General features: G+C 35.9%; 1 protein-coding gene across 5 annotated transcripts; it reads left to right on the plus strand.

Annotated features, from left to right (window-relative positions):
- The first annotated feature begins 2008 nt into the window (after positions 1–2008).
- Positions 2009–11365, plus strand: LOC104103105 (transcriptional adapter ADA2b). 5 transcript variants are annotated; one of them, XM_018773130.3, is made up of 13 exons: positions 2009–2297; positions 3684–3739; positions 5287–5465; positions 5850–5915; positions 6272–6397; positions 6487–6562; positions 8557–8617; positions 8718–8785; positions 8873–8944; positions 9030–9252; positions 9340–9550; positions 10090–10320; positions 11118–11365. In XM_018773130.3, the coding sequence occupies exons 1-13, from the start codon at positions 2248–2250 to the stop codon at positions 11307–11309; spliced, it is 1611 nt and encodes a 536-aa protein (XP_018628646.1). In that variant the 5' UTR covers positions 2009–2247; the 3' UTR covers positions 11310–11365. The 5 variants fall into 5 exon arrangements, with proteins under 5 accessions (XP_018628646.1, XP_070058133.1, XP_018628647.1 ...); XM_070202032.1 differs by having other exon boundaries at positions 8882–8944; XM_009610991.4 differs by having other exon boundaries at positions 2011–2297; positions 10114–10320.

Below are 11365 nucleotides of genomic sequence, written 5' to 3' on the forward strand. Positions count from 1 at the left end.
GGTTAAACAATCAACCCGCTTAGTATACGGCTTAAAGTAGTACAACAAACTTTGGAATGGTCTGCCATATTGAGCTCTGATGGTGTTTATTATCATGTCTTGCTATTGTTGGACATATAACGCTGCAACTGAAGTGGATTGCTTTTCCTTTCTAATGTTGAACTTGGCAACCGATTCCTCAACAACCATTTTTTACGAGGTGGATCCAGGTGAACGAGGAGGGATGTGGCTCGGCTCTCCAGGTACATAGGCCTCCAATTTATTCATGAGTTGAGCGATTTGACGATCTTTGTCTTCAATAGATTTCTTCAAGACTTCTATAGTCTGTTCCATCATGGCAAACTTTTCATCCACGTTAGTTGCGTCAGTCATTAAGGCATTGACTTTTGTTGAAACTGGAGAATCCACCAAATCCTCAAATTCACCAAGGTTGGAGGTTGTTTGAGAAAGTTCGTCAAATAGTGAGAATAGGGTGTTGCCCCCAAAGATTGCGGCTGCAAACGTCATGTAAGATCTGCTCTTCTTTTCCATATCCAAGGAGGCGAAGTATTCGGATCCATCCAAGCCACTAGCCTTGAACTTGCTTCGAGTGATTGGGCCAACATGACTAACCTCAGCGGATGCGACAACATTACGTATCATCTTTGCATGAAACATCATCACACTTGCTTCCATTGCAGTAGTAGATTTGAAGTTTGTAGTTTCCAACCTGCAAGAAGGAGAGATGAAGGGTAGAATTGGTCCCACTGGGTGTGCCAAAATTTATTCGCTACAAATTTTTGTAGTACGAATAATAAACTGCAATAAAAATAATATGAAAAAAGAGATTTTATTGATGAATATTTGTGAGTACAATTCTATGTATCGCTTGATTCTCCTCTCTGAAATTCTCCGTGATTCGAGGGCTTGGGAAGCATCTTTCTCGAATGTAGGATGATGCAGACCTCCTTGTGATGTATTTAATCGCCAAGAACGTCGAGCAACAATTCATTATTTTGGGTTAATCTCCGGGAAGAACTTCGTTGATCACTCATTTGTTGAAGAACTTTGCACTTGATGATTGATCTCTCTGTGTGCGGATGCCTTCACCAATTGCGAAATGTTCTTCTCTAACTCTGAATGTCCCCAGAGAGTTATGTAACCCCTCTATTTATAGTGGTAGAGGATGGACAATCCAGCTACATATGAACTCTCTTGCTTGATTCTGATTGGCTCATGTGAGTCATCAAACTTATCACATAAGCTATGTGATAAGCTTGCTTGTGATTGGCCAAGACATGTCATTTTAGACACTTGGCAACTCTTGATTGGTCACTATTTTGGACTGGGATTGCTACATCATTTAACAAGTGGCGTCATCTTGTTGGCTTTGAGTTGACTGGACGTGCCATGTCACTTGATACATGGCCTGAGTGTGGGTCTTAAGATAAAATGGACTTTAGGCTTAAAAACAATAAAATGAACTAATTTAATTTAATTTGTAAAGTCCAAATTAATTATTTAACCCAATTGAATTTAATCCAAATTTTGTATGGATTAGACCCAATAAATTTTATATATCTACAATATTATCTTAAATTGTTAATGAAATATTCAAATATAAGGCTTTTAAAGCCTTTGGAGTTTTTATTCAAAATTCCAAATATAAGGCTTTTTTAGCCTTTGATATTTATTCAAACACGCTTTATATAAGATGTTTTTATGTTTTATATTTTTACTTTATTTTAATATAAATTACGATAGTTATATAAAAATACACAACAAAAAAATTTAAATAAAACCTGCCCGACCAGGCCCATTATGCCCGGAATCGTTCCGGTTCAAATTTTTACCGACAAGGCTCGGACCCGGTAAGATCATATTTTAAAACCGATAACCAGACCGGTACGGAGACCGCCGGTTTCCTTTTCCTCTAGCCCCCACCGGCCCTTGACACCCATACTATGGACATTGAGAGGACAAGGGGCTAAAATAAGAAAGAAAAAATAAAATAAAAATGTTTATCTAAAAAAACTAATTTGTCGGGAAAATCAAATTCATTACCCGACAAACAGTACATTCCACAAAATCAGCCAATGAACTCAACCAAAACCCAAAATTTTCCAGTGAACATCCAATAATTGTATCAAGAACATACCCAATTTGGGAAATTAACTCAAAAATTCATCAAATCAATTTTGGGTCTTCAATCTTTATCACCAATAGCCAATTACATTGGCCTTTTTAGGGCTTTTATCGGAGTTAAGAATGGGTCGCTCTCGTGGGAATTTTCAAGCTGATGAAGATCCCAGCCAAAGGTACAATTTTTATCATTTTTTTGTATCTTTTAGTTTATGGGTGGCTTTTACTTTTAGGTATAAACTACTAATGGTTGTTAAATTGTTTATTTTTTTCTAGATTTTGTTGTAAAGATTAGATTCTTTTTGCTAAATTAATTAGTCAACAGTCAAAAGTGTCATTAGTTGTAGGTATTAATTCCAGTATCTTTTAGTTTATGTGTGTCTTTTAGTTGGTATAAACTACTAATGGGTGTTAAATTCTTGATTATTTTTCTTCTTCTTCTTCTTCTAGTTTTTGTGGTAAAGATTAGATTTTTATTGCTAAGTTCATTAGTCTATAGTCGAAAGTGTCATTTGGTTATAGGTGTATACTACTACAACAACAATGACGACGACCTAGTAAAATCCCACAAAGTGGGATGTGGGGAGGGTAGTGTGTACGCAGACCTTAGCCCTACCCGATGGGGTAGAGAGGCTATTTCCGATAGACCCTTGGCTCAGGAAGACGGAAAGAAAACAAGAAGAAACAATATATCGGTATTGTCAACATAAACCATAGAAATAGTAATAGCATCATAAAAATCATAGAAATAGATGACATGCAATAACAATAACAATAACTAGTAAGTAAGGCCCGGAGCTATGAAAAACAGAAAGGATAAGTGTGGACACAACATTAACCACTAGCCGTCTAAGATCAACCCTATCAAATCAGCCTCACCCCCGGTATGAAGTAGAAAAAGCTCAACTACCCCCTAGCCTACAACCCTAATGCTCGACTTCCAGACCTTACTATCAAGGGCCATGTCCTTGGAAATCTGCAGTGGTGCCATGTACTGCCTGAGTAGTCCGTTTGTTGAAGAGCATCGTTTAGTTATAGGTTTCAAACTCGTTATGGGTGGTAATTTCTTGGGTTTATCTTGTTTTTCTGGTAAAAGACTAGATTTTTATAAGTAATGATTAGTCAATTGTTGAAAGTTAGCTCTAGTTTGTGCTTTTATTGTGCGAGGGCGAGTATTGGCGCAATGGTAGAGTTGCTCCTTTAGTGACCTACAACCTCTTTGCAAAAATGCAAGGGGAAGACTGGTTACATTATATGCTCGCCCTTCTTCAACCCTGCACTATCCGGGGTACTAATACCACATTGGTATTGAGCATTCCTTCTTAATTTATGAGTGAGCAGATTGAAATTAGGCATTTTTAATTTATAAGCATCCTTTTCGATTTTCCAAAGAACAGGAAGTACTAATGATAATGGTCTGTGATCAGTACTTATGAATTTCGATTCTTTTATAGATGAACTGTTAGAGGCAATTTGATGCTTTCTTTTCTCTTTTCTTTTTATTTTCTTAGTTGGTTCTTGCTAATTTGGTGTAGTTTCATTACCTATTCTCCTTAATTTAGATCAAGGAGGAAAAAGAATGCCTCAAGTGGAGAAAATTTAGAATCTGTGACTGTTGGTAAGTTTCCTTTAACTACTTTTCAGCTGTATAGTTTAATTCTGATTTTTGTGGATTGCAGTTTATTGTTGGTAAAAGTCCAGTCGGATTTTGATTCTTGTGGATGACAGTTTATTAGAGTTGATTATCTTTTCTTCTATTCATTCATTATAGGTTTTTGAATTTATGATCTTGCAATGGTTTTGTTTCCATAGAGGCATAGATTTAGTCAGGTTTATTGGTGGATGAACTCGACGGTGACTGAAGCATAAACAGGATCCTGCCATGCTATTGCCATTTTCATTTTTGAAATGACAATCTATTTCCTTTTGCCAGAGAAGCATAAAATTTCTTAAGTGCGGGTTCTTCTGGGCATGCACCTTCACAATGATGTCATTGTAGCTCAATTATCTATATAAACAATATGTTTGAGCTGTTTCTCGCAAACATGAATTTCTTTTAGAGACCCGACTTTCTTGGTATAAACATATGGAAACAACCTTTAAATTATCAAAGAAAGCATGGCAGGAATGGTTTTTGGTTCCAAACATAACCTGTCTTGGAGCTTGTGTAGTATCCTTATGCTTTATTTTGTCAGAGGATTATTTTGGTACTTTTGTAGTTACTGTAGTGGGCATAAGTTACTCCGGAGGTAGAATTTTTTTGGTAAGAAAACATTTATCCAACATTAATTTTCTTTTGTAAGAAAACAGTTTTTTGTTTAATGTGTAGTGTAGTGGATTTTAGTAATTTGAAGTTGTTCGGAATCAGCATTACCTAGTATTGGAAAAGAGAGAGTTGCTTAAGCGGAAAAGCACCCTCCACCTTCGACCTTGAGGTTGGGGGTTCAAGTCACCAAGGATGCAAAAAGTGGGGAAGGGCTACTCTTGACTCCTGGTGCGGGAGTGGGGGGGTGGGGTGAGTGTGTAGTAAAAAAAACAGAAACACTAATATATTTTGGGGAATTTTCTGGAGTAGGATTAGGTCTTGATATCCTTATAATTCTTTCAGTGCATAGAGCTTAGCTATTCGAGATTTTTATAGGGTCAATTGGTTAAATGGAAATGAAAACAATTGAGAGGAAGCAATAAGTAAAATAACATATTTTGACCTAAATTATACTATCTTATTTTTTTCCATTCTTTCCTTTTTCTTCAAATCAAATTGTACCCAAGTAATTTTGACTTTTTGTATTGTGTCGTGCAATTCTAACCTCGTCGCCTGATGCCTGAAGGACTAATAGTGATTCCTAAGGCTTTTTTCTTTTTTCCGTTCTTGCTTATTCTTCTCTTTTCCTTATTTTTTTCACTGTTTGCAATGGAAACAACCTTTTTTCTTCAACCTCTTCAAGCGTCTTCATGCTCAAATAAATGCTAAGAAATCACCATTCATTTGATTCCTTTTTACCCAATAATTTCTTAGTTCTTAGCCTTTTTCGCCCCAAACTCTGTGCAATTTCAGACCCATAAGCTGCTGCAAAGTCGTCGTACATCATTCTCATGACTTTTAGAGTCTTCCAAATTTGCTACCACTTCTTATATGTTGAGATAATGCTCTTGATTACTCAGGCCAAGGGACGGGTGAAGGCAAAAGGGCCTTGTATCACTGCAATTACTGCAACAAAGACATCAGCGGGAGAATTCGTATAAAATGTGGTGTCTGTTCTGATTTTGACCTATGTATAGAGTGCTTTTCGGTTGGTGCTGAGGTGCAGCCTCACAAGAGCCATCACCCCTATAGAGTTATGGTTAGTTCTTTCTTTCTTCTTTGTTTTCTTAAATTGATAAGTAAGGTACTATGTTTAGTTCTTTCTTCTGTAAATGATGAATTACTTTATCCTTTGTGGTATGGAGATCAATCTATATGTCATGCATTTAACAGATTGCTTTGTGAAGCTTTGTTTTTCTATTTGTCATATTAGTAGTAATACATATCTGAAACATTACTTACCAGAAAAAAAGTTGCACTATTCATCATGAACTACATGTTTTTGTGAACATGTGGATTTTAGAAACATACTTCGTGTTTTCAATGCTTCCGTGCACCGGATTTGGAGCTAATCTTCATTTTTGAGCACTGGATAGCAGAGCTAATTCATTGTTTTAATGACCTTCATAGTGTCTTTGAACAGGACATCTTATCTTTCCCGCTTATCCGCCCGGACTGGAATGCTGATGAAGAGATGTTGCTTCTGGAGGTGTTATTTCTAAGGACCCTCTTTTTGGACACCTCATGTTTTATTTATTACTCCCTCTGTTTCAATTTATGTGACGTAGTTTGACTCGGGCTTGTGGTGTTAATAGCTTAAAGGGTATAAGCTTTGTGGGACCATAACATTTGTGTGAAACTTTAGTAAAATGGAAAGTTTAAAGTTAAATTGTTTCCAAATATAGACACGTGTCATTTTTTTCGGAACGGACTAATAAGGAAAGTGTCACATAAATTGAAACAAAGGGAGTACTCAATGTGACTTTTCACTTTTCCTATTAGGTAATCATAACGTCAATACCCTTTTTTCTTGTTGTCTTGGTTCCTTGAATTTCCTATGTGTAGGGACTTGAAATGTATGGCATGGGTAATTGGGCAGAAGTCGGTGAGCATGTTGGAACAAAGACAAAAGAAGCCTGCGTAGAACATTTTAAGAGCGCATACTTAGAGTCACCTTACTTTCCTCTGCCGGTAAGAAATTTATCACAAATATTTTGCAAGTTTAATTCTTCTGACTCAACTTTTCACCTGCATTTGCCATTTTCCTTTTCCTTTTCCAGGATATGACTCACGTCATTGGGAAAAACAGAAAGGAACTCCTTGCCATGGCTAAAGGGAATTTCACAGATAAGAAAGGTTAGGAATTTAGCTCTCAAATTCCGAATCCTCTAGTTTCTTGCCTTTGCTGTTTATCTTGAGAGCCAGTTCTTCTGCCATTAGGATAACGAAATGATGCTCGGTGCAACATAAGTCATGCCTTCGAGGTCAAATAGTCTGCTGTTACATATTTCCTAAAATACCTAATAGTGGCATGTGAAGTGAATATAAGTGTTTTGTGTATCTTCTTTTTTGCGCTAACAAAGTAACTTTCGACTAGAAGCTACATAAATAGGAAGTGTTAGAAACTTTTGGAGATCTCTTTATGAATGTATCTAGTATATGCTATATCTCAAAGTGTCACTTTCTCACATATAGCGTTAAAAAATTGCCCTTCAACTACAAGCTAAATTCTCCTAACAAGTAGGAAATGCAGGAAAACGTTTTGGAATCCCTCTATGGATGCGTTTAATCTCTATCTGCATGTATCAAGATAAATGAACTACTTGTTTTTCATGTTTGAGAAAGTATGAAATAAACTAAAGGCAATATACATAAATACTATCGGAAGAAACTCTTAAGAATCTGTATACGCAATTATGCATGTAACAAATCTAAATAGCTAAAAAGATATTGATTTCCATATTTAAAATCGAAGAACTAGGAAAAGGGGAAACTCATGAAAACTCATGAAAATATATACAAGGGGAGAATCAAAACAAAAGGGCTAAATAAATAGGAAAATATCCTAGCTTCAAGTAATTTGACTTAATTTAAATTTTAGAGTAAGTTTAACAAAATTTGACAACCAATAGTACAAGCATATTAAATATTTTGAATTTATTACTTCTGTTGGTACTAAATACATTAAATGTTAACTGTTGTTAGATTATGATGAGATATCTTGGTCAAGACTACAGATAATAAACACTGATAAAAGAAGAAGAATAGAAATAGTTAACCAATGACAAGGATTGTGACAAGAGGAGTATGTCTTTCCGCAAGACATGTAAATATAGTCTTGTTCTTTTTATTACAATGAATTGGTATATATGGTCAAATATGGAAATCAAATTTTTAGCTAATTACGTAATCGTTATATACACAAGACACTCCAAGCTAAATACTCTCCATTCACTAAAAACTAAATCTTGATGAGTTTTAGGTAAACAAAAACAATACAAGAATAACATTTGGTAGTAATTTTTAAAGTTAATTATAATTATTCAGGCTTCAAGCTGGTTAATAGTTAATCTTGAAGAGGATATTAGACGATTCTCATTTTTTTACAGGTGATATCTAAATTATAAATAAATGATGGAACAAAGAATACACGAAAGTTTTAAATTCCTGTACTCTGTGGGAGATAACTGAATTAATATGGAACTCTTTTTTGATAAGGTAATCAATATGGATTTTCAAAAAAAAAAAACATACATGATGATAGTACTCACTACACTTATTTCATATTTAGCTAAAAGATAAAAAATGTCACTCCTCGTGTTCCATTTAGTTTGATATACTCCTTTATTTAGTATAGGAAATATTTTAATATCTCTACCACATTGAAATACGAGACTTATCTGAACTTTCTCCACTAAATCCTATATCAAGTTTAACAGACTAGTTAATTGGGACGGAAGGAGTATAAGCCATCAGAAATTTTCACAGAATTCAATTATCTTGTTAATTCTTGGGATTAATGTCATTATACATATATTCATAAAGATTACCAAAGTACTTTTAATAGCAAATTTATGGGATTTTTACAACTTTTTCTTTCTTTTTATTGGTTGTTTTGGTCTTTGCTTTCGTTATTTCATTTAAAAAATCCCATAAATACAACGTGACAGAAAATCTTGTACTCTACTGCATCTTCTGGATTCTTGTGGTGAGGGTGGGGATGCGAATAAATTGATGAGAATTCTTGTGGGAGAAAACTAGGAATTCATGTTGTAGTAGGAGAATTTTATCTGATTGCAATGAATTTTCACAACACTATATCTTACATTGACTGCTTGTGGCAATTTCAGGACTCTCCTCACTTGGTGAAGTTGTTCCTAAAGATGAATCATTCTCCCCATCTAGAGTCAAGTATGAATTTCAGATTCTATAGTCTGTGTGCATGGTTTATTATCAATTATGTCTCTAGCTCATCTAATTGTCACTTTCTTCTTTGCATTGTCGTCGTTAGAGTTGAAGACTCGCATAAAAATGGTCCTTTAGGCCGTTTAAATTCTATATCCAATGCGGATAAGACCGGTACTTGGTTCTCTTCAAATGCAATGTTTACTTTTCTTCGTCAAAGGATATGAATTCGTCGAGTCATTAACGGCATGGATTTTGCAGGAACCACAGGCATAAAGAAGCCATCCAGCAAGGCGCAAGCCAAAGACCAGAATGTACCTGTAAAATTGGAAGGTAGGGCGGGCAACTTTTTATTTATGACTGAAGAAATTGGTGAAGGAATTGATCAGTTTATAAAAAGTAAATTAATTGTTTGCAGATAATCATTCGGGCAGAAATTTTGGAGGCAAGAAACCTAAATCTTTGAAGGATGATGGATCCTCGTTGATGAAATTAAGTGGATATAACCCCAAAAGGCAAGAATTTGATCCTGAATATGATAATGATGCGGAGCAACTATTGGCTGATATGGAATTCAAGGAAACTGAAACTGAAGAAGAGCGCGAACTTAAGTTACGTGTTCTGCGCATCTATGGCAAGAGGTACTCTTCCTTTCCTCTGTCACATGTTTGATATTTCCTTCAGTTATCATATACTTTTCAAAGTCAACTTTCAACAAATAATGGCAGGCTTGATGAGAGAAAGCGCCGCAAGGATTTTATTCTAGAGAGGAATTTACTCCAGCCAAGTGAATTTGAGAAGGATTTATCTCCAGAAGAGAGAGATATATGCCGACATTATGATGCAATTATGCGCTTCCTCTCCAAGGAGGAGCACGAAGAATTACTCAAGACTGTCGTCTCAGAACATAGATTTCTGAAAAGAATACAAGAACTCAAGGTGGGAAACTTGGCTCCGTTAATTATTACAATCTCCGTTTCATTTTATATGACATTCTTCCCTTTGTAGTCTGTTCCAAAGAGAATGGCACCATTCTATATTTAGAAACCCTTTAAGTTTAAACTTCTCATTTTACACGTAACGACATGCTCTTATAGCCATAAAATGTCATGACATCTTTAACACCACAATTTCTAAATGTTACTTTGGCATGTTTCAAAAGCCTTTCTTTCCTAAATTATATGCCAGTCAAACACCGTCATATAAAATGAAACAGAGGGAGTACCTCTTTTGTGAAACTAAATTATATGCCAGTCAAACGCCGTCATATAAAATGAAACAAAGGGAGTACCTCTTTTGTGAAACTAAATGTTGGCATTTGGATAAGTTCTTTCTAGTTCTCTACCTTTTCCATTTTTGCTCATTAACCTTATATAGAAGGTAGGTGAATTTTATAAAATTAGAACCATATGTTATTTGACTAATCTATGACGCAGTAGCAAATCGTGATACAGAATCACTGTCTATACTGTTACTAGTTATGCAAGGTCAAAATTATGCAGGAAGCAAGAGCTGCTGGTTGTCGTTCTTCTGCTGAAGTCGAAAGATACATTGAAAGGAAAAGGAAGAGGGAAGTTGAAGAAGGCGTTCCCAGAAAAGAAAGTTCTCAGATTGGTCCAACAAGCCAGGAGATCTGTCAGGGCAATTTGAGTTCCATCACCGATTCGGGCATTGCAGCTTTTTCTGCAGGAGAACTGTTATCAGAACCTGTAAGTTGTCAGATTACTGCTTTTGAAAGGAATTCTTCAGTAACGCAACTTGTTTGATTCTTGTATTTATGTCTAGGACTCAGTAAATGGAACACTTCAATCTAAAGAGAGAAAAAGGTCAAAAACACCTTTCTAGTACAACACAAAATATCTTTATTTAGCATCCGTTATACTTTGGGGCCATTCATACCCTTGTTGTTAGCAAATCTTTCTCGTGTTTGCGCATGTCCCCCTAATGGAGCTCCAACTCGAAGCATAACGGGATTTACTTTTAAACCATAGTCAAAAGTAGTGCGGTAACCTTTTCCAAAATATTTTGACACCTTGAATTTACCTGGTTCGTGCTGGAGGTCCCTTAAAGTCAAGGACAAACATGAGACAATGAGCTAAGGACAAGAGTAAGAGTGGCCCGAAAGTATAATGGAGGGTAAAACTAAGAAATTCTGTATAGTAAAAAAGTAAAATTGTACCTTGTTCCATTTAAATATGCGGGAATCATTATTCTACCAAGTACCTACTACCCTCCTCCACCCCCCCCCCCCCCCAAAAAAAGAGTCTAGATACCAGGTAACCCTAAATAAAATTAACTAATTCCACGAGTGGGGTCTGGGGAAGGTAGTGTGTACGCAGACCTTACCCCTACCTTGAGGGTAGAGAGGCTCTCTCCGATAGACCCCCGGTCCAACAAACCCTGGAAAAAATCACGTGACGTTCTGTCTCCGAGATCTTCAATTCTGGTCAGCCATCAACTAATTTGATTTCTTAGATGTAACTTTGTGTGTTTTTTCTGCTTGCAGGAGAAACAACTATGTCGGGAAATCAGGTTACCACCTCAACATTATCTTAGGATGCAGGAGGTCCTTACAATACAAATTTTTAGTGGCAATATCACTAGAAAATCTGATGCTTATCCTTTCTTCCAAATAGAAGCAACTAAAGTAGATAGAGTTTATGATATGCTTTTGAAGAAGGGAGTTGCACCCTTGTGAAATTTTGTCCAGACATTATTCTTTCTAGTTTAAATGAAATCTCCCAATATTTATCA

Source organism: Nicotiana tomentosiformis, chromosome 5 (genome assembly GCF_000390325.3).
Source record: "Nicotiana tomentosiformis chromosome 5, ASM39032v3, whole genome shotgun sequence".
Classification (NCBI taxonomy): domain Eukaryota; kingdom Viridiplantae; phylum Streptophyta; class Magnoliopsida; order Solanales; family Solanaceae; genus Nicotiana; species Nicotiana tomentosiformis.